Source organism: Leptosomus discolor, chromosome Z (assembly GCF_034619465.1).
Source record: "Leptosomus discolor isolate bLepDis1 chromosome Z, bLepDis1.hap2, whole genome shotgun sequence".
In the NCBI taxonomy this organism is placed as follows: domain Eukaryota; kingdom Metazoa; phylum Chordata; class Aves; order Leptosomiformes; family Leptosomidae; genus Leptosomus; species Leptosomus discolor.
The window spans coordinates 83,705,307-83,728,890 of NC_141419.1; the positions used below are offsets into that span (position 1 = coordinate 83,705,307).

General features: G+C 48.7%; 1 protein-coding gene across 1 annotated transcript in view; it reads right to left on the reverse strand.

Moving 5' to 3' along the window:
* The window catches only part of DNAI1 (dynein axonemal intermediate chain 1), a 149,234-nt gene that overhangs the window by 12,876 nt on the left and 112,774 nt on the right, over positions 1–23,584 (reverse strand). Inside the window, exon 18 of the mRNA XM_086480183.1 lies at positions 15,293–15,478. Within this exon, the coding sequence (XP_086336309.1) occupies positions 15,293–15,478 (186 nt within the window). The remainder of the gene's footprint in view (positions 1–15,292; positions 15,479–23,584) is intronic.

Genomic DNA, 23,584 nt, shown 5'->3' on the forward strand with positions numbered 1-23,584 from the left:
TAAGTCTACAAACACAGAAGAAGGTTCTCTCAGGAGAGACAGGTAAAGCCAAGGATGGCTACAGAGGCTGAGGGTGAGAACCACACTCAACCCTTGTGTAATGCTACGGCATAAGGGTAGTTGTCAGTCTAGTAAGGAGCCTAAGTGTTCAATATTTCCTGCAATACAATAGATAAAGCTTCAGCAGATTTTCTCCAGAAGGCTCCAACACAGGCAGGCAGTTCCAAGCCAGAATGTGCTAATTAAGAAACACTAGGTGAGCGTTAATGAAAGAAGCTTTGCGAAGGTAGGAGGATGCAAAAAGGGTGAAACCCTCTCACCTCCTGTCCCCGGTGCTATATGATGCCATGTCCTCAGCCACTGGAAAAAAGGAAAAGAACTTTCTAGGAAGGAAAGAAATAAGATAAGGAGATGATGGCTGTGCTGGCTCAGTGCTTCTGTTCTCTGTCCCTGGTGATGAAAAACAGCCTGTAAAATGCCTTCATTTTCAGCTAATGGATAGAAAGGTTCCAGTTTCACTTGCAGAAAGAGAGGCAGAAGGTAGTTTAAGGGCTGAACTGAGATGTTGATAAACCAGACTGAGTCCAGCAGAGACTACCAAGATTGTTGAGGGCTGGGGGATTTGCACTGATGAGACACTAAGAGCGCTTGCCTTGTTCAGCCTGGAGAAGCGATGGTTATGGGTGACCTAACAGGAGCCTGCCAGCACCCAAGAGAAGGATATCAAGAAGACAGATATGGCCTCTTTACAGTGGTGCAGCAGAAGAATGGGCACAACAGCCATAAACTGAAACAGAGAAGGATTCAGCATGACATAATAAAGTTTTTCTTCACAGTGACAGTCAGCGACTGGAACAGGCCTCCAGAGAGGCTGTGGGATCTCCACCCTTGGAGGTTTTCAAGATAAACCTAAGCTCTGAGGAACCTTGTCTGATCTCAGGGCTGACCCTGCTTTGAGCTGGAGGTTGGACTAGAGACCTCCCAACATCCCTTCCAGCCTGAACGTGCCCATGGCTCTGGGATCCCAGAATGTTCTTCACCACCAAGTGTAAACTGAAGGATGAGTTTTGCAGCTCTACCCTACTCTGTTGTTGTGCGCTTATTGCAGACAGCATTTCTAAGCAAATGTTCTCTTAACCATGTATTGCCATAGTGTCGGGACTGGTGCAGAGCAATCCAGCCCTCAACAGGGCAGTTCCCAGGCCCTGCGGAATGCTGGCACACTGAAGAGGGGACAAGCTCCCCAGCATCCTCCTCCCAGGGTATCCAAAGATTGAGAAGTTGTACAGACCGGTTTGAATGTTGGTATTAGAGGAGTAAAGAGAAGGTCTCCCAGTGAAAAATTACAACCAGAAAGCACTGGAGAAAACCCATGGGAAGTGGGAGCCTGAGGCAGCCAGTCACAGGACCAAGGAGGAAGCTGGACTAAGAGTCCATGAGAGCTGACACCACGGGGATCAGAAAGTGAGGACTGTTTTCCTGTGCTTACTGACAAGTGGGAAAGCTCCAATCTGACATAAGAGAGGAGCTTATGTGATCCCAGGCATGTGTGGCAAGTATATCTTGTCCCACTAGGCTTATTTCAATGGCAGAAAAGGGATAACATTGATTTAATGCCAACTCATGCTCGCTGTTATTGTAACACCTTGCTGTCTCTCAGTGCTTACAGTTTGTTTAACACATGAGCTAATAAATTAGCCAGAATCAAGAGAACTGGAGTTCACCAGTCTGTAAATCTCTTCATGTACAGCGACCTGGCCTGTTCAAAGCTATGACTATCTCTTTATAAAAGCTGTGAATCTCTGTAATGCTGCCCATCAATCCCTGATCGAAGATTAAGAGCAGAAGTAGATTTAACAGATTTTAAGGCCAGAAATAACTGTAATAATTCACACAGCCTCAGTCAGTAAACTCATCACATCAATGACTCTTGGAGCCAAAGCACATCTTTCAGTAAAAGACACAGACTTTTGACCTGAAGGAGTTTGAGGGATTCAGACAAGCTCATGCCACACTAAATATGTGTGCTCTAGTCCTTGTTTGAATTTGGTCAGCTGCCAAATCCCATTACATCTCTTTCTGCTAATTTAAACAGCCTTCCACCACCGTGAATCCCTTCCCACACAGGTGCTTTTAGGCTGAGATCAAGTTATGGATTAATTTATTTGTGAGGTCCTAAAAACTTCCTTGAAGTCATGTTTCCTCATCATCAACCCTCTTGCTCTGTCCAGACTTAGTTTGCATTTTTTATTGATCAGCAATCAATAAATCACCTCCACTGAAGTGTCTACCCTGGCAACGGATTTGCTAATGCCCCTCCCAAACATGGGGCCTTGGTTTCACTTCTGCTCTGAATTACCCAGTGAGGCAGCCAGGTTCCACGTTTGGCTCAGTGTTTCAGTGTCACATTGGAAGTTCATGCTTTCCTTTACAACCTTCAAGCCTCTTTCAGCATCTCCAGTTCCAGGATGCAGCCACAGAGCTGCGAGGATGGTTTGAGTGGGATTTACATCCACCCTGTGCCACGTTGCTTCTGGCTGTGCTCTGATGGGCACTGCTAGAACAACACCGTGGTACTAAGCCATCTGGGTTGACCTCTGAGACCATCCTGCTGCCAGTGCTATTTACTCTGCAGCAACACTCACATCTGACACTGACAGCACTATCAACAGCAGCTGGGTCACAAAAATACACTGCTGAACCTTGCCAGACTCATGTCACTCATGGGGAGGAGCAGGGACAAGGTATAGTCAGTGGTTTCACTGCTGCCAGGACTTGTGACCCTGCGGGGGACCCACACTGGAGCAGTTCATGAAGAACTGCAACCCCCGGGAAGGACTCATGTTAGAGAAATTTATGGAGGACTGTATCCTGTGGGAGGGACCCCATGTGGAGCAGTGGAAGAGTGCAAGGAGTCCTCCCCATGAGGAGGAAGGAGCACCAGAGACGTGTGATGAACTGACTGCAACCCCCATTCCCTGTCCCCCTGTGCTGCTGGAGGGGAGGAAGGAGAGAAAATCAGGAGTGAAATTGAGACCAGGAAGAAGGGAAGGGTGGGGGTAAAGGGTTTTAAGATTTATTTTTATTTCTCATTACCCTACTCCAACTTGATTGGTAATAAATTAAATTAATTCTTCCCCAAGTTGAGTCTGTTTTGCCTGTGGCAGTAATTGCTGAGGGATCACTCCCTGTCCTTATCTTGACCCACGAGCTTTTGTTATATCTTCTCTCCCCTGTCCAACTGAGGAGCTGAGTGACAGAGCAGCTTTGGTGGGCACCTGGCATCCAGACAGGGTCAACCCACCACAACAGCTAATGTGGATTTGTACCACAGAAGTCATACCAAACGAATCTGATTTCTTTTTGCAACAAGATAACAGACCTTGAGGACAGGAAAGACGCATAAGTCATTAATCTTGACCTCACAAAGACTTTGCCATTGCCTACCTTGATAATCTGATTCTCAAGTGAGGCAAAAGATCTATATAAAATGGGTAGACGCTGGTAAAACCAGCTGAATAGCTGTACCCAGAGCTGTTAGCACAGAGTTGTGTGCAATGCTCACGACTCCATAGTCTGGAGGGGATCTGGTCAGCGTTTCTGTTAGCGCTTGGACACCAGGACAGATGGGAAGGCTGCAGGTGTCCCGGAAGGCAGGACTGGAATTTAAAATTACTTTGCTGGACCAGAGACGTGACCTGGAAAACCTGTATATGGTTTAACAGGGACAAATGCAAGATACTGCGAGTGAGCAGGGACAATTCCCTGCACAATACAGGATTGTGGGGAGGGAGTGTTCTGCCATCAAGGCTGGGGTTAGAGGGATAATCACCTGGATGGGACCTGACACTCCTGTCGTGTTGTGAAACGGGAGCATCATGGCTGGGCATATGAAAGGATCCCTCCGTGCCGGGGTGGGCAGTAGGAGAGCTGCACCCACAGGACACCATGCAGCAAGGGCACAGCTCATGGGACATGGCCTGGAGGATAATGAGAGGAGATTTCAGCCCAATGGGCTGAAACACAACACTGCCCAGGCAGGTGTAATAAAGAATTGCTGACCAGCCTTTAGAGATGGGGAGGGAGGCCAATTTGTACCAACTGTTATGTATATATCCATTGCAGACTAACTAACAAACACTCTAAAGATAAGAATGAAGCAGAATCCACCAAGCGACAGACACCAGGTGGAATCCTCCAATCAGACTGTGGGGCTCAAGGAACACAAAGGACTGAGCAGGAGAGATAGGGAGGGCAGCTAGCAAGGGCTGGTCCTGTAAATTGGAAAAGCCCCCGGATGGTACAGGGCATGCGCCACAGGACAAGTTCAAAAGTTCAACCATGAGGAAGACTCGGACCTTCATCCCCAATGAAGGACCCCTGATGGAGGTGTAACTTGGGCGGACTGAGGCGGGACTATGGGAGGAACTTATGTTAATGAATTCCTGGAAATAATTAGAATAACCCAACCTTTTCTCAGAAATGTAATGAATAAACACGAAAGCTGTAAATATAAGGCAAGAATCCTAACGCTTGGGCGCGCACGTATGGAAGGAGCTATCCCCCGTGCTGCCCGGCGCCGCAATAAAGAATCCCTGCTTAATAACACTGAGTTGTTACTGAGTTTTCTCCAGTTCACAGGAGAGGTCTCTGCACTGATCAGGACCACGTAGGGGTTGAGGCGCTCAGACGCCCCGCCAGATTGGGAGCAGTGGGATCACAGGCAGCTCCCTGGTGGGACATGGGAGTAGGGGAGAGCAGGGGACGTTTGCTCTAAGTTGGTCTCACATGTCTGGCTTCTGGCATCCCATCTCGCAGAAACAGTGAGTGAATTGGAGCATAACAGCTTCCCTCCAGGAGAACCTTGGAGCTGCTTTGATTGCAGACGTTGTTGCATCTCCCACAGCCAGCTGGATTGTAAGGCAGTCCCTCTTCTCCTCTGCTTCACAGGGTTCTTCCTTTTCTCCACAGGATAAAAATGATCCTTTTGCGTCAGCTCTATCACTGTGAGCAGCAAGACATTTTACTCATCAGCGATTCCTTCCCTTCTCTCATTTAAACAATTCCCCATTGAGCCCATCAAATTAATTTGAGCAAGGGCCATTTATTTGGCCTGCCTGCTGGCGCAGGTGTCTCCCTTTCTTTTCTTTCAGAGGAGGCTGGTAGGTGGCATGAGTGTGAGTTGGGGAGAGGCTTGGCAAGGGCTGGGAGCAGTGTGATGGCTTCAATCAAGGCATGCAGGGGCATCAACGCCTGTTGATTTGATGCACCCAATGTCAGGAAACATGCAGGTGAAGTCTGCAAGCAAAGGGCTTTTTACAGCAATGCATTTGGGAAGTGTTTTATAATGGCACAGACACAATCTGCCAGCCCTCTGTGTCTCTGCTGGCAACCTCAGCCCTTTCCAACCCAGGCCGGCTGTCTGAGGAAGGCTGTGTCAGGCTCTGGCAGCGGCTCAGGAGGAGTGGCAGGGATGTGCCAAATCTCAAGCTGTTCCTCTGGCCCTTGTAGCCACACCTCTTCCTACGCCATGTCATGCCAAATTTCCTGCCTTTGTCACTGCAGCAAATACTGCCAGGCTGTGCAATGAGAGGCACTGCCCCAGAGTGCTCAGGCGATGCCCAGGGACAAGGTATGTAATACCACAAGCAAGGAAAATGTGAAGAGCTTGAAGAAGAGTAAAAGCCCACCTTCTCCAAGCTCTGGGGCACTGCTGGGTTCAGTGAAGCAATGCACAAACACGACTGGGATAGGTCTTGCAAATGAAGACCAGTGCCCCATTTGCCATCCCTGATGAGTGAGTCCTCAGGTGCCTAGGACACTGCACAGCCATGCCTCCCTGATCACGCCATGATCCAGCTCCCTGTCCCCTCCCTCATACTACTGCCATCTCTTCCCTCCGCCCCACTCTGGGACCTGCACTCTCATCCTCCCCTTCTCGCTCCTCTGTCTGCTGGGACGGACAGCTGAGGGGCAGCACTGGGCCAAGATGGGGCTGCTGGGCTGGAGTTGTAACAGCATGCACACCACTGCTGTGTCTGCCAGTTGTGTGTGAGCATCTCTCAGTGCTCCGTTCCACTTCCTAATTTTGACCAGTTCTCCAGGGACCTGGCTGCCTCAGCTTGAAATTTTGGGCTTGATACCCTGTGACATCCAACTACCTTCTTGTGATGGACAAGGCAGAATACCAGAGAGCCTCCCAGGCACTGGGCCGTGGTGGGACAGGGTTGTCCATCAGCACACCCCAACATCAGCTCCTCTCCTGAGGTATGACTGTGTTAGACGTGTCCCAAAAGCACTCAGCAGGAGGGACACACACATAAGAGAGGCTGTAGGAGAGCAGATCCATGGTGTCTATGGACACCTCTCACTCGGCCACTGTGGCTTCCAGGGAGATGGGTGTTCTCTTCTCATTTCAACATGGAGAGGACCTGCATCTCATCCAGGGAGATGGAGAGGCCAGGTCCAGGATCAAGGCTGGGTCTCCTAGACCCCAGCCATTGCTTTGCACCATGTCCTCACGATGAGCCATCATCTTGCCCTTCAAACACACCCCGTGGCTCAGGGTCTGAGCTAACAAGCTTTCCTCTGCACTCCTGTGACAGAGCCAGCACTCAGGAATAGCACTCCCGAGAGCTGCCTGGGACTCTTTGTCAAAAAAGCAGCTCACCCTCAGACGGCCTGGAGGATAAGCATCCATGTTGCCTCCATCAGCAGCAGCCATAATCAGTTACGGCAGTGGGCTGAGCACCGAATACCCTCTGCAGGAGAAGCAGATCTGCTTTCACACCCAGCCATTGCCAGGAGAATGAGTCTCCCAAAAAGCCTCCCTTGCTGGCTGTGCCAAAGCCGTGCCTTGAAAACAGCCTGTTCCCCTGGGGGTCCCTCTGCCTTTGTACCAGGGCTGTTATTCAGGCAAAGAACTGTTGATTTCTCAGGATTCCCCCAATTTCCTGGGAAGGATTTATGTTTTGTGCATAGAAATGAATTCACAGAGGGCAGCTAAAGAAAGAATCAGGGAGGAAAGGCGAGCCAAGCAGCCCATGAGGCTGGGCAGTGCCTCTCGTGCCGTAACGTTATGCTGTGCCCACTCCTCTGCTGTCCCGGCTTTCTGTGAAGGTGCTGGAGAAAGCAAAGGCTCCGGCTCAAAGAGGAGCTGCGCAAGCTGAACAGGCATATTCAGGCAATTGCAGATCTAACCAAAATGCAATGTGAAGCCGGGCTCCTCCTCATGCATTAGGCATTTCCTAGGACAGGCAGCGATGGGCTCATCGGGCTGCAGAGGTGCAAAGACCAGGCTGCTGGGGCTTGGGGAGCTCTAGGATGGCAGGCACCAAAGTACAGGCACAATCTGTTCATTAGCAAGAGGACACAAAGCCTGCAGACAAAACATTTCTTGTAGCAACATAACTGTGCTGGCGTGGAGAAATACAAGCAAAGGAGTAAAATAAGGCTCCACTAAAACACAATTTGCTTGGCCAAATTCAGATGTCAGTTACTCTTGAATACCCAGAGGACAGCAAATCCAGTGGATACACACCAGATTTATGTCTAGAGAGCAGCATTTATCTCAGAGATTCGACTATTATTGATCACAAAAACAAATCCCCTTAGCATTCTTCTCCAGATCCCTACTATTGCAAAATGGAGCAGTCTTGCATCACTTTCAAACATGGGCAACGCTTTTTATTACACAGATCTTCAAAAACGAAACTAGAAAGTCAAAGCCAGTCCTCCTGGCTTTGTCACTGTCCCCCTGACAGCACACAGCACCTCACAGGATAAGACTTGCATTTTAGAAATAATTTATAAGTACTATTGAATTTTCTTAAAATGGGACCTTGCCTTGCTCCGGTTGCTAGTGTTTCCATTTAATGTACAAAACAAACTTCATCCTGACCACCGGGAATTGACTTCAGCCTAAAATAACTTGTAAATATGCTGATGTTCTCTCTCCACCAACTGCCAAACAGAGCAGTCACATAAAGTGACATTACACAACAAAACCAAGGTTGAAAACACCTGGCGAGGAACAGTAAAAAGAAGAAAAACCCCGTCTCTTTGACCTTGGAGTTCAGCAATGCTGCAGTTATATAGAGCTCTCTTCTCCCTTCACATAGTCTGATGCAAGTCGAAAATTATTTCTCCAAAAACAAAGAAAACTGGTTGAATTAGAGAAGACTCAAGTCCTTTAGATCTACTGCTGGCTTGTTCGAGTTAGCTCTCGAAACAGTGCTACTGTCTAAGGTTGCCACATCTCGGTCCGGGATCCAGAACTCGTTGTACCTGTGGAGTGACACTCTTGGACATTTGGCTGTAGAGCCACTCTCCTGTGCTGAGTGGGTATGTCCACGGTCTCTATATAAAAATCCAAAGGCTTCAGTTCTGCCCAGGAAGGACCATCTCCTTTTCCAAGAAACAGCCTTCCAGGAACTAAACAGTCCTCTCATTTTATTTCAGGCTACACTAGATATTGGGAGATATGCTGATGTGATACAGTGGAGGAAGAAGGGATCCTGAGGTCTGTGAAGGTCTTCCTGCTAATGGGTTTCCCAGTACAGCGCCAGGGCAGGAAAGCATGGCAGAGAAGGAGCAGGCAAAAGGGGCAGGGCAGCCTGCTTTTGTCAGTGCACATCAGTATTGCCTTCGACAGATGTTGATTTACAGTTATGAGTCACAGGACTGCATAGCAAAACGGCTGCAAGCAATGCTGCTCACAACCCAGCAAGCTGCACACAAGCAGCACGGACTCTTTCTGGCCTCAGCGTATACTGAGGACCAGCACATGCTGACAGCGAGGACTGTCAGAGCAACTACCTCCAGCCCTTCCTGCTCCAAGGCAGGCTCAGAGTGACCTGTCCCTACAGATGTGACTCCAACCTACTCTTGAAGGTCTTCAGCACTGGGTTTCCTTCCCATACCAAGGAGCCAGCACCAGTGCATATGTCCTTACTTGGCCTACACAAGCAACACAGAAAACCATAAACAGACAGAAAGGGTTTCACGAGTCCCCGGGTCCACCGCATAGTGCTCAGCTCTTCCCCTAACAGTACAGAGGGCAGTTATCTGCAACCAGCCTAAATAACAGGGGAGGGACTGAAAGGAAATCAAAAAGCGTTTGCAAATCTCAGAGGAAGCAAAGCTATCAAGCTTCAGGTCAGTTTCCATGAGGCCTATGCTTATTTGTGCGTGCCTTCTTATCAGGGGGCCAAGCTGCATCTGGAGGAGGCAGTCCTGATGTAGACAAGGCGCAGCAGCACTTGACACCAAATTCCTCCAGCACTGCTTGTGCTCTGTGCTTTTAGGTCACTGCGCAATTAGCCAGGCCCGAAGAGACGCAAGAAAATCTGCCACTGCTTGAAGAGGACAGAAGCAACTGCAAGAATCTCAACAAGAAAGAAGCATTTGCATGAGAACAGAGGGCCTAGGAATTACACCACCAGAAGAGCAAGACTTGAGCTGTTTGGAGAGGAGAGACGAGTGCTTTTTCCTCAGACAGAACGATACCACATGAGACCTGTTGAAATAGAAAGTTTGGGGACAAACTGTACTTCCCTCAGTGGTAAACCACTCACCAGTCCAGCACTGATGTGACCTCAGAGAATGTATCTAACCTGTAGCTCCCATTTGTAAATACAGTCCCACATGCAGATGGACTGTATCTCCCAGGACAGATGGGAGTTCATGTTCAACTTCCTGCGCTGGTTGGTTCATCCCTCACAGCTACAGAAACACCTCCCACAGCTACAGGAAAACACTAAGAACAGAAACAGTCTCCTGGTCCTTAGCTCCTTCAAGGTTCTCCCTGTCACCCTAGGTCACAGCAACGCAAAGCTACAAAGCAGTGAGGTTCAGGATCAAACATCCCACTGTCTGTTCACAATGTCCTACCTCAGCACCAGCTCTGGACCTAAGCTGCATCCCACCGAGGCTTGGTATAGGGACAAAACCAGGGCTGCTTATTGAGAAAGCACCATGTGCAGTAGGTGCTGCTGGGGAATATGAGGAGGAAACAATCTCACCCCCCAGGAGACAGCGAAGGAGGCAGTGCTGGGGAGGGGGATAGGCTGCAGAAGAGATTTCAGCCACTCCTACTGTCTCTCAAAAACTTCACACACTTCTACCAATCTTCCACAAATCCCCTTCCCTCCTTTACCTCCTGAAAACACCAACATCCTCCCACTGTCCCTCACACTGTCCCCCAAATCCTAACTGATCCCTCCCAGACCATGCCATCAGCTTTGCTCAAAGAGCCAAAGTGCTTCAGGCAGCAAAACTCAATGCCCCTTCCTTGTCTGAGCAGCCTTGGCCTGGATCTGGCCAAGGGCAAAACCATTAGGGCTGCAAAGAGGCAGGAGGGCACAGGGAGTGTGGAGGTGATGCTGGCTGGTGTGATAAGACACAGAGAGAGTGGAGCAGCTGCCCAGCGTGTGCACATGGATAGGAAGGCTCAGAGGCACCCCATGCCCCTTGCTTGTGGCCACACCACAAGCTGCTCACAGACACCGAGTGCTGGACTCACAGGTGTGCGCCTACACCTCCTGGCCCACGTGCAGCCCTGTTGCTGTGTCCTGGGATGGGCGAGCAGCCATGTGCCCCTTCCCACTGCACTAACGCCTAGCTAGACCCCGGGAAGCAACTCGATTGTCCCTGAGGGACAGACAAAGAGGTGACTTGCATGTGTGTGAATAAACCAGTAGCAGGAAGAGAGACTGAGATAATCATCCTAGGTAATCCAAGATAAATATCCAAGACAAGCATCGGGCCAGGAAGCAGGCTGCCTCCCTGGCTGTCAGTCTGGGTACTGGCCAAGAAATTTGCCTTAGCTGCAGCAAATGTTGTATTGTAACCTTTCTTTGACCTTCTTGCTTTTCTTCTCCCACTCCAATGTTGTCTCCCAACATTTCTTAAAACTCTTCACACTTTTTTCACTATCTCTTGCTTACTTTTGGCATTGACAGAGGTTGTGCCAGGTCATTTTAGCAGTTTTTTAAAAACAAACCAAAGCCCATGAGCAGCTACATTCTTCTGACTGTGATGACAAAATGCTTTAATTTCCTCCAACCCTCGAATGAAACCCAGAAGGCTTACTAATTAAACAACTCTGCCCCAAACTGATTCTTCTTATAACAATGCTTCCCCTGGGTGAACTCAACCACCAAGGTCGTTACAAATTAGGAACAATACTTTATTAGTTAAACAATTCCTGCCTGACAACCGCTGCAATATTTAAGGAGCTCTTGGAGTCCAAAAGTGGCTTGGATGGCAACACAGCGCCACTTGTTCCTACCGCTGCATCTTAAAATACTGCAAGCATTTCTGCCCCACCTCTGAGCTCTGAGCAGAACGACCCAAACTACTTTCACCAGGTCTCCTTGCACAGGACAATATCTGTTGGCATGAGCTTTCTGCCCAAGCAGGGTTGGGCACTCAGGGAGATGTGTGTTCGTCATGGTCAATGCAGGACCGTGCTGGTGGTAGTTTGATTGCAAACCCACCTTCAGCAAGCTCTGCTCTATGCCTCATGGTTGCTCTTTCCACAAGGTTTGGGTTGAGTCATCTCTCCCCCTCAACCTCCATGCTCCCCAGGCTCTCGGAGCTGGTGCTTAGCAGCTGGGTAGTCCCACAGGACTCCCAGGACTCCCAGAGGGCTCACACAATCTAGAGACAACAGCAATGGGCACAGAAAACCTCTACCAGGATCACACCTCATGGAAATAAATACAGCTTACTGCCTCGGGGCAAGGGGATATCTCTTTGCCGCCCCAGAGACTTCAGCCTGTGGGGCTAGGGAGGGCTCCAGGACCCAAATCACCAGGGCAAAGACAAAAGGATGCCCGCTGCGCTTGGCATGAGCACAGGGACCTCTCTACCCGCTGTGCACACAGATGTGCCCTTGACACAAGTGCCTGATAGGTGGCAGAGCCTCTGTCCCCAGTTTCCCCTCAATGACAAATGCACTTTTTCCCATGTGCCACTAAATGACTTAGGAGGCCTAAAGTCACAGGGAGTTTTAGGCATTTTTTGAAGCTTTTACTCTGTGTCACGGTGAAAGTCACTTCTGAAAATGCCACCTGGGTGTTTTCAAGAAGTTCCCCCATTGGCATATTTGTTCTGCCAAGTGTTCATATATGAGGCTGTGCTAACACCACTGACAGCAAAACCTGGAGTATTAAATAACATTTCTTAAAGATCCCAAAGTGTTTTACAAACACAGATTAATTAAGCTGCAGATCCACCCTGCAAATTATTTAAAGAGCTCTTGAAACTCCCCTCCTTGCTCAAGGACATGAAGAAAGGAATGAACCAAGGTCTGATGAGAACCCAGGAGTCCTTACCTTCCCTATTTCCACTTATCCACTGCACCAGCTTTGACTAAAGGCAAACCAAGAATAAATTCAGAACAGCTGAAATCCCACTGGGATGAAGTTAGCTCAGTCTCTCTTGGTGAGTCCTGTCTTGGAAGCCCAGCGACAGCCAAGGAATCATCAGAATAAGGAGAAGACAGCACCACATCTATTTTTAGGGGAAGAACGGAGTTTGGAATGACATGTGGCTATTAAGAGCTCTCTTGAAAAAGGGTGATTAGTCTGCTAGTCATACCTGTCAAAAGCAGCTGTCCCAGCTGTGTGGGAAGCTGGAGGAGAAGCTTCATGGACAAACCCCTGTGATACCAGTGTGAAACAGAGGGCCAGTGGGACCTGGATGAGCCCCTGACTGCCTTGTCCCATTGGCACCCTGAGTTCTGCCAGACCTCAGCAAAACACACCTTCCTATCTCCAAAAGAGTTGATGGAAACGAGACCAAGCAGCTGAGGTCGCAGATGCTGGGGTTGGTGTGAAGGCCCCAGCCTCCAGAAGCACTGGCCATGGCCTGTCCTCCCGAGTTTTGGGCAGGTTTCCCCACCGGGCTCTGCAGTGATCAAGTGCCAGAGGGAACAGACTGGGGTACCCAGGTACCAAGCCAGACACAGACAGGTTTCTTCTCTATCTGCAAGGAGACAACTATGATGCCAAGAACAATTTTGGACTCTCTCCACTTAAAAATAATCTTTGGATATTCTGTGGCTATTAACTCGTCTCTGGGGACTCACAGAAAAGAGGGAGAAGTGAAGTCATTTTAGAGAGGAAAGCTGTCCGCACAGGGTGCAGGTTTAAAGAGCACGATGACTTGATCTTCAGAGGAGCCAGAATCAATATTCTGGAAGTACATCTGACTCCCCACAGTGAGGTGATACTCTTGTAAACATGGCTAGAGGCTTGCTGCAAACTGAGGACACAAAGACTGGTGCTGGCACAGGAAGGAGGTGGACACGAGGACGCAGCAGATAGCACTGCCTGTTCTGCCAGGGTTTGACTTCCCTCTGTTAAAGCACCCTCTCACAGCAGCTAAGCCTCCTCGCCACAGGGTCCTGGACACCAGCGTTTGGCACAGCAGATACCACATCAGTCACAAAAGATGAGCTCTGTAACTCTGCTCACCTGTCCATTTGTGGCACAGAAAGGCCACTGAGCTGGCTGGGCCAGATCCGTCACTTTGCCACCACACTGCATGTTATCTATTTTAAATTCTCCTCTCTTTCTGAGAAGAGCTGGCTTTAGCCAGGGGACACATCCCCATCCATGCCTGAACACCCCTCCTTCTTCTCCACATGTGCAGGAAACATTTAGTTCAGTGTTTAGTGTCCGTCCCTTCAAACCTAACCAAGCAAGCAAAAGACAGATGGCTTAATAACATCAGAGCAGCAGAGTCCATTTCCATCCCATTTATACGTTGCTTGGGATATGTGCCTATTGGTTTAAGGTCAGCAATAAGTGGTTAAGCTGCTCTGAACTCAGTTTAAACTACTTTGTCAACGACATGCAATTTGCCTCTGAAGAAAGTTGGCAAAGGGAGATGATGACATTCATACCTGCACAGAGGGCTGCTGCTGGCCACCAGGAGTGGAAGGAGACTTTCAAATTCACTCACAGCACAGTATTGCTGGGTGCTGCTCAGCCCACAGCTGGGGTGGAGGACGGCAGCCACATTTATGTGTGTGTGACCCATCTCCACTGCTGAACTCCTGTGCAGCCAGGGCCCATGGCAGACAGGGTGCTTGTCCACATCCAGGAGGGACTCATAAAGCAACCAGAAAACTTGTCCTGAGCCAAGCTGATGACAGCCCTGAGAGCTTGGATGGTCTAGGGCTGCAGTTTTGGTGGAAATAAAGACGCGTGAAGCATACGAGACATTCTCTTCCACAGCTCCCGAGCCCAGCTCCGAAGAGACTACACTGTGTTTTCTACACCCTCTCAACAGAGGGAAGATTCACATTTCCAGTGGTGTTCAGATGAAGGAACTTATTTAAAAATCACTCAGAAGACTCTGGAGTAACACCAGGGTGATCAGTCTCTGGCTGAAGATCCTGCCTAATACAGTGGGTTAGTAGAGTATATAAAATCTTTGGGGGTATATAAATAAAAGATGATCATCTTGAGAGTTTGCTTTCTTGGATCAGTTCTAAAAAGGCCGAAACTGAAAAAGCTCCATTAAAGAAGAAACAACTGGATATGAGAATTACATGAGCTCAGAAAAGACACTGCATTTACAGCCATTCAGCTCATAGCTGAATGAAGCCCAGAAAGAAAGCTGAGTAAAGGATCTGTGTGGGAGATGTCATTATCCTTCACAACTGGCCCTTACGGCTGGGTAGGAAAAGCGGCTTCACCAACTCACAGAGGCACACAATTCTCCTTGCTGCCACTTGAGACAAGGATCCCAAGTTTCCTCACAAATTAAAGACAGTGCTTGCTTTTCCACAGGAGAGATGAAACGGTGGTCAGGGGACAAGGTCTGATGATCCAGAAGCACAAAAAGACAGGCAGCACGGGCTCTGTGGGAGGACTTGGGAGGGAGTCGGGACCCCCTTTGCTTGGTTTGAGGGAGTTTTGCAAATAAAACCCAAAGCCCAGAAAAGATGTGAGCTTTGGGAAACAAATGAACCTCTGCAGAGCTTCTGGGCTTGCCTGGACCACAGTGAGAAAGTGAGCACAGACAGCAAACTCCCTTCCTACCAGTCCCTGCTCCCGCCCAGGAGCAAACTGAGACTTCTTACTCATACAGGAGCAGAGGCAGGAAACCAGCATCCCGAACACCCTACCCAAAAGGCTTGAGGTAATTTTAAGCACCTTGCTAGAGAGAGAGCAGCTTGGCCAACATCATTGCTCAGAAGGAGAGGAGACAGAGATAAGGCGCAAAGAGACCTGCTGTGGTTTGGTACATCCATTAGGGGATCGCAGGTTGTCCTTACCTTGGGCATCTTGCGCAGATTGGGAGAGAGCTTCAAGGAGATAACATGGCCTTGTTCATCTCCGATGATGACAACAGGGTAGACAGGGTTAAACCGGATATGGGTTATTTTATTTTTCTTGTTGGCCACCACTTGCTGGGTGCAGAGAGCTTCATACTTATTAAGGCTCAGATCAAACACACGGGCCTGGCAAAAAAAAGGCAAAGAACACAAAAGGGATTAATCAGGCAAGAACATCCCTGGCAGGGACTCATGGAGTGAGGACCAGTTCCCTGCCGTGGGTGCAAGCTCTTTCCTTTCAAGACCCTTGGCAAGGCTCCAGTTGATCCAGACTGCAGAAGGCTCAGAGCCAGCATTGCTGACCCCACAGGTCCTAATCTCCATTCTCAGTGCTGCAGGTAATGAGACAACCAGGTGTTACATCAGAGTCTAACGCGGATTGATGCACAAAGCAGGGAATGCTGTCAGAAATACTTATTACCCCTTATTGCAGAGCTCGCCAACATTTCCAGCTTAATAATAACATTAAAGACTCAAACCAGTAATTAATAGAGAAGTGATGAGAACACGGACAGTATGATTAAGGGTTATACCCTGGGATAAAGCCAGGGAAGCGCAGGCAAATGCACAGCACAGGACAGCTTGGTGCTGGCAGCCTACTCCAGTCCAGCTGCTTTGGATGCTACGCCTGCATACACATCCTTCTCCCACAGCATGGAGAGAAGTGTCAGGTAAAGACTGGCCGAATGGGAAAGGGGAGGATGGAGAGAGACAAACCTGAGCCCCCTCTCAGGCTGGCTTCTCACTGGCACGGACGTCAGACCTATGGCACTGACACGGCAGTGACACAGACCTGCCACATCACCCACTGCATGATAATACGCGTTTCATCATGACTCCAGAGGGAACAGTGGTAGTTACTCGGGAGGATGTGTTAACTTAACATTATCTCCCAATAATTGCAATTAGCTCCTGTCATTGTTACAGCCTGCAGAGGCTAACAAAACATGACATCCCTCTCTTCCCTGGTGTTGAAGCGAGCAGTCTCCAGCATGCTGGACTCCCACCTTGAAGCCACTGTGGAGACTTTTAGCCTTACGTTTCTTTTCACTTTCCTGTCTTCAGAAAAACTAAGGAAGAGAATATTTTATGCTAACAAGTATAGGGGAAAATTAGGACTGAACCACTTGTACATCTCCTGCCAGCTGTGTGTTGTTTACCAGCACTTAGGAGACAGATGAGACATGTTATTTCAACATTGTGCAATGCTCACAACTTGAATCTAGGAATGATCTGAAATAGGACAGTGTTACCCTAGAAAAGCTTATTTCAAAGAGTGTGAAAGGTTTTGTGTCAAATTAGTACATGTACTTTCCCATCATACACCAATGAGTTGGTGAATTTTATCTGAATCCATGTATAGCGAAGAGCTGGTCAACGTGCAAGCACATGCCCCCCCATGGGCTGCTGTGTCTTTGTGGGACTCAACATGTAGCAATTTGTCTTGTCCTTGGTCTGGGCAGGAGAACCATGCAAAGGTTTTGCAGATGCAGAACACAAGATGAGGAAGACTCCTTCCAACCTGAAGTAAAATAGGACTTTTCCCAATGGGGAAGAGCTTGAAAAGTGGACAGAATTCTAAGACATATTTTGAAGAAATCCATGACAGTATAATTGAAGAAGGGAATCCAAAGCATCAGCCACAGATGAGAATCTGAAGTTCGGGGAGTTCTTCCCCAGTCAGCAGAAGCATAGGTGGAAGAAAAGATTTAATTTTTATCTGCTCAAAATATCAGATGCCAGCATTAAATTCTGAATCCAGACCTGACCCTTGAGGTCCCACAGTCCAGCCAAGGTAACCCAAATTTCCTACCTCTAGGCATAAAGAAACGTGGCTGTCCTAGCTTGTACTTGTGCCTGCTGTCTTACTATCTCTGAAAGGGAACAAGCCTTCTTTCAAGCATATCAGCCCCCTCATGACCCACACTCACCAAAGATTTAATTGCTTGCCTTCACAGAATACATTTTTACTAATTTAAGGGCATGATTCACATGGTGCAAGCTCAATGCATAGTAACCTAAGAGCCTGGGAAATGCCCATTGCTTGAGTAGCATCAATTAATCTAGGAAAAAAATGCAACATGGAATTCGTATCCAGGTTTCTCTTTGCAGCCAGCTGTGCACTGCTGTTCTATAAGGCTGTCAATGTATAATATCTGCATGCCCTATCGAGCACTGCAGTGGAGAAAGATGGCATGTCTGAAGGCTCAGTGTTGGAGTGCTGAGCAATGCAAATTACTCTGGGTGAGGCTGCTTTTCAAAAATGTCATTGACAGCCCAGACAAGCACAATGTCTGGGACAAGAACTCGAAACCATCAGCAATGTGGACAAGGTCAAAAGCAAACAAGTTTATGAATGTTCCCACTATAATGCTCCTCTTTTATAAGATTCTAAACAAATGAGCTTGTATTCCTTCGCCAAGGGAATCCTGGAAAAGAACAAACTATTTCAGTTCTTCAGCTGGAAACGTCAGCCTCATATCAGCTATCAGATGCTCCAGATGGAGGGGTGGGCCATGGGCATTACGAAGGGCTTTGGAGGCTTTGATTTAGAGGCTTACAGGCACTCTCAGGAGAGAGGGAAATGGGGTCAGATCAACACTGTTACTGATGCTTTGGGAGTAACGTAAAAGGGCCACAGGCCTTCCCACAAGGCAGAGACAGATTAACAGTGCTGTAAAGGCAGCAGAGCTGCATGTGGCCAGCACCATCTGCAGATCTGCCTGGGGCTTGGGGCAGGGTTTTCTGCCCAAAGAACGGGAGATTGAAAACCTGCAGCTCTCCCTTGAAGTTCCTAGTCCCATGAACTGCCCTGCTGGCTCAGGTCATGGGACTAAGGATCATGGAGTAGGACCCAGTTAGATCTCCCACCCCAGAGACTCACCAATAGCATGCAGCTTTTCTCCATCCCACTGCCCAGCTGGCCCCTAGACCTCCAGACTATAGATCACTGCTTACATGCAAAGACGGTCTCTCAGGTCTTGTAAAATGACCCCTCTCTGAGTACATGACCCAGAGAAGTGCAACCGCAACCCACAGAAGCGTCACCCAACCCCACATGTGACTTCAGTATCAGATTCATGGGGAGCCAGGATGGCTAGAGCCAGAGCCATATCCAAACCTTCTCCACGGACAGCAGGTGCTTCCAGAGAGCACCCTTCTGCTCAGGACAGGCACTCAATCAGCAGCACCCAGATGAGAGCTGCCACCCAGACACTGTCAGGCAGCTGGTGCAAATGGGCATTTTTGATGAGGGCTGATATTTGTATAACCTTCCACATGTGGTGGACAAGCATATTTACATGTTCACTGACATACAATGTGCCATGTCCTCCTGGGCTCCTACAAATCACAGGGCAGGCCTGCTTCCACCCATCTGGCCCCCAACGCCTCACTCAGTACCGTAGCATCACCCAGACTTTTATCTCCAGCAACACAGCAAGGCAGTGATGCTTGTCAGAACGTGACACTTCACAGTTCAACGAATCAGTGGGAAACACAATAACTTGCTCAGGGTTCCTAAAGCAGAAAGTAGAACTTTGACAGGAAGGCAGTACATAGGAACATGGCAGCACAGTGCCCTGTGCTGGGACAACACCTTGAGTTTTAATGACGCTGAGAACTGTGTAGGAACAAAGAGCATGTCAAAGTAGAATCCTTGTCAGAGCTTACAAACCAGTGAGGGTCCCCCTGTGAATAGCCCCCTCTTTCCTGCCTGCTCTGCATATCACTTCTTCTCATGCTGCCTAGGCTGGTCCCGGCACTTCCCTCCCTACAGGTGCTGAGACCTGGGGCCACCACACGCACTGACCCACACTCATCCAGGAGCAGTTCAGAAACTTCAGCATGGAGGTTTCAAACTTCTGATTTTCAGCCCTCAAAAAAGTGTTCCACTGTGGTGCCTGTCCCCAGAGAGGGATCTGGAGCCTCAATAAACTTGCTTTTATCAGATAGATACCTTCTGCAGATCATGCAGAACGAAATCAGGGACCTGCAAGGATCTGCAGCCCTGCTGCTTGCAGACCACAGCAGACACCTTCTTATTTCTGCTAATAAGCATGCAGATAATGGGAAAGGGCATTTCAGTTCCTTCATTATAGAGTCCTTAGGAATAATGTGTGGCAACTTCATTAGAGGGACATAAATCAGACTCCAAGAACATGAGACCCAGGTTGAGGCACAGAGAGAGAGGTAAAAGACATCTGAAAATATCTGAAATAGGAAAGTGCAAGAACCCTCCTCTGCTCCCCCCAGCTTAGCTGCAGGTTCCCAGAGAGAATACAGCATGGGTCAGTAAGCAATGACTCCAACAGCTATTTTATTTATGTCCCCTGTAAACCTGTGTGCCCACCCAAGGAAGTGCAGGAGGACATGTACCACCCTCCAATTGAAGCCCAAGTTGTTGAGCTAAGCAGTTCCTTGCAGCATGTGGATTTTTGAGCTGGCAGCAACAACCATCAAAAGAAACCTAGATTCACGAGCCCAAAGTGCTCAACAGTCTGACGGTAGACGTGCCAGGCAGATGCTCAAAGCAAACTTTTCCTTGATGGAAGGACAGTAACTCTGTCAAGGCAGCAGCCCCTGAAAAGGAGCACTGAATTTAAGCAGATGGCCAGTTGTCTCTGAGATGGGATCCGGTGAATCCTACAGTCTCCATCTGACACTTTTTATTCAATAAGAACATTTTAAAATTACCGTCAGGGTAACAACAGATCCTCCATGCTTGATGTACAGGCACTGATGGATCTAACTCTGCTGTGTTACAGTTGCAGGAAATATTTGACATAAATGAGCTGCTTTGATGCCTGACTCTCAAACAGCCACAGGAGAAATCCAGCTCAGTTGCATCCAGGCCAACAACTCCTCTGTCTATTAATCACACAAACGTATTCCACCTCCCAAAATCCATCAGTTCCCCACTAAGGCTCCACATGGCTGTTTAAGCATGGCACAGTGCACGTCCAAAGTTACTATCATAGCTCCAGCATCAAAACACATTCAGAGTTTTGAACATCTCGTTTCTTTCCACCCGCTCTGCAAACTGCACTTACAGCCTGAAAGCCCAGGCTCTCATCTGCTCAGCAGCTTTGAGGTGACTTGGACCCTTCTGTCCTTACACTCCGCTGTCAGCGCCTGCCCTGCAGCACAGCAGCCTGGCAAGCCCAGGGAGGGAAATACCAGTGGATCTAGAGGAGAGATGGACCCTCCAAACAGCACCACCTGAAAGCAACCAACCTCTCTGCCAGCAGAACAAACTACTTGACTTTTGCGGCCCATGAATAAGAGATCTGAAGAGCCGCTTTGACCTACCCTGCTTTTATTGCATGCCTGGAACACACACCGGGTCTGCAGTGGCTTCAGCCTTTGCTGTCCTTTTCTTCCAGGCTTGCAAGCCTTCATTCTCCAGCAGCGGTCTGGGCAACGTTAGCATTTTCAAAAACAGCCTGACGGCAACCAGAACCAAGGCTGGGGGGAAATATCTATGTGTGTAAGAACAAGGCAGAGGTACCTGGTAACTTGGCAACAAAGAACAAAATCAGCGCAAGAGCAAAAGGTGAGAGATAATTTAATATCATGCTGCCCTTTACCAGTTGACATCTCTTTCACTGCTTGGCTTTCACTGTCCTTGTGACAGATTTACCTCATTTTCTTGACTGAATAATGATACTTCATCCATTTGCAAACTCCACGGATGATTTGTTTCAAACGCTCAGGTAATATATGTAAAAAGTGGGCAGGCCAGCCCCAGCCCCTGCCTAGCACCAACACAACTGCTGGAGCACCCTGCAGGCACTGAGTGGCCAGGGCAGCCCCAGCTTGCATCAAAGCCAAGCTGCCATGCAGCTGAGGCCTTACTTCATATGATTTCTGTACTCCTGCTGCTGCCACAACAGCCTCCAACACAGCTAATTTTCTCTAGGAGGACATTTTGGAGTTACAAATAAGGGTTGTAAGACAGCCCTTGGTCCCTCTGACACCTGGGGGAGTCAGGGGCTTGGCAGGAGGAAAGGAGACCCAACTCAGAAAATATTCATTGCCGCCCTGCTTCTGCAATGATGACACAGGAATGCTGGTCCTCAGCTGCCCCGATACCAGCACCAGACAGACCCTAAAATTCACAGGCTTTCACAGCACTGTCATGTTACTGGTAAAAGGACAGAGCCCAGCTCTGTTACAGGTATGTTCAGAGATAGCTTTAAGCTCAGGAGAACGAGCAGGCATCTGTGAAAGTTGCTTTTTGGGCTGAGCGGGGCGAGCTTTGCCAGCCAGGAGCCAGCTGTGTGTCCTGGGGTACGAGAGAGGGCTAAGCACATCCCTCTGCCCTGCAGCATCCCAGCCTGTTGTTCCAGGGTGCGTGACACAGTGATGAAGAGAATGACTGTGTCACCTGCTTTAACTGTAGGAGCTGCTTCACTGTAGGTCTGAATCTCTCAGCTTTTCCCCATTCAGTAAGAACTGGGTCGCTCCCAATTTGACATGGTAGGAAAACAGCATCAGCCTGAGCTGATTTGACTCAACTCCCATGAGTCAGTACAAAATCAAAGCGTCTGCACGTAGCAGAGCTGCTATTTATGCAGACAAGCTGAGGATCATTTGACCACTTCTGGAAATCCTCTTACATTGTTTTACAAGAAAGTGCTTGTTTATCCGAGCTAACTTCCTTGTCAGACACCACTTCTGCCAGCCTGGCTCTGCTCTGAGGGTCTCAGTGATTAGGATCACCTCCTTCATGTCTCTCAGTCCTGCACACTTCTGAATGCTGCTGTCTGGTGCTAAACAGGAGATACATCCTACCCCTGAGCTGGTTGCATTTCAGTTTGGTCTAATATGATTCTCTTATGTTGCCTCTGACTCTTTCTTTTTTCCTCTTTAACATTAATAGCATGCTTTGGAATGAATCACAAAGCCTCCTTCTGCTTTTTACTTCTGTACTAAATTTAATGTTACTTTCCAAAACACTTCTGAAAGGTGAAAGTCAAACAGAGAAACTAATCTGGGCTGAACTCGTGCAACAGGCTAGGCTGATGATAGCAGCCAGTACCTCTGTGCTACACTGCAATCCCTTCTGCAACAGTAGACATGACCCTTCCTTAGGTCACCCAGCATCCAAAGTCCAGCCTGAGCCCCAGTTGTGCTTATGGGGTGACTCTCCCCTGCATCTTCCAGGGTTTGACTCAGTAGCACAGTGAGAACACAGCAGCGCACGCAGTCCCTGGCCCCGGCCTCCCTTGCAGTCCTGCTGCTTCCCCAATTAGTGCACGTTTCATATTGCACATTTGGTTTGTGTCTTTATTGAATTTCATCTCACTGATTGCAAATTGCCTCTGAGGTTGTCGAACTCGCTTACAATTGCACATCTGGCACCAAAGCACTTGTAAGTCCTGTCTGCTTAGTCCTGCTACAATTACTGCTGGGTTTCAGCTCCGGCTCCAGTCCCTGAAGCATTCCTTGATGCACTGCACACTCTACTGAGGATGACTTCCATTGTGTCATATCCACCTTCTCACTTGCCTTGTAGTTTGCTTACGGGCTTTGCCCGAAGTCAGCCTGTAAGCATGTATTACATCTCCTTCCTCTGTTCTACCAGGCCTGTTACTCTCAAGGATGGCATCAGATCACTTTTATGTGATGTGGTCTTACTAAAGCCTTGCTAGACTGGCTGTTCTTGATCTACTAGTGCTTAGAAATAGACCATTCAATGATTTGTCCCAGGATAGCGTATTTACGCTGCCTAATCTCTCCTGCATTGTCACGCTCCTGAATACTGGGCAAAGACCTTTTCCTCCAGTCTTCTGACACTTCCCTACTCCGCCATCCCATCCCAAATACCTCGTAAAGAACAGGGAGACTGTTTCAACCAGTCCCTTACGTGCCCAAGGGCGCACTACGTGAATACATCCCAGCTGTGCCAGTCCCCCTGCACTCTCTCTGCTGTGACCCACAGCCCAGCCAGGCTGAAAATATGTCCTCACAGGCTAGGACCGAGCTCCATCCCTTCACACATTGGCAAGGGTCCTGGCCACACGGTGCTGGAGGCTGGGGCATGGGCGAAGGCAGGCGAGTTGCACAAGCAAGGGCAGCCTCGAGTCTGACGGAAGAAGCAGTCACTGCTCTGTCACCTGCAGCCCTGCGGCAGGCCAGCAAAGCTGTTCGTAAGGCAGATATCGAACTGTCACGGTTTGGAGACTGGCATTTAAAATGAACCAGCACAGATTTCAGGTCATTATAAAA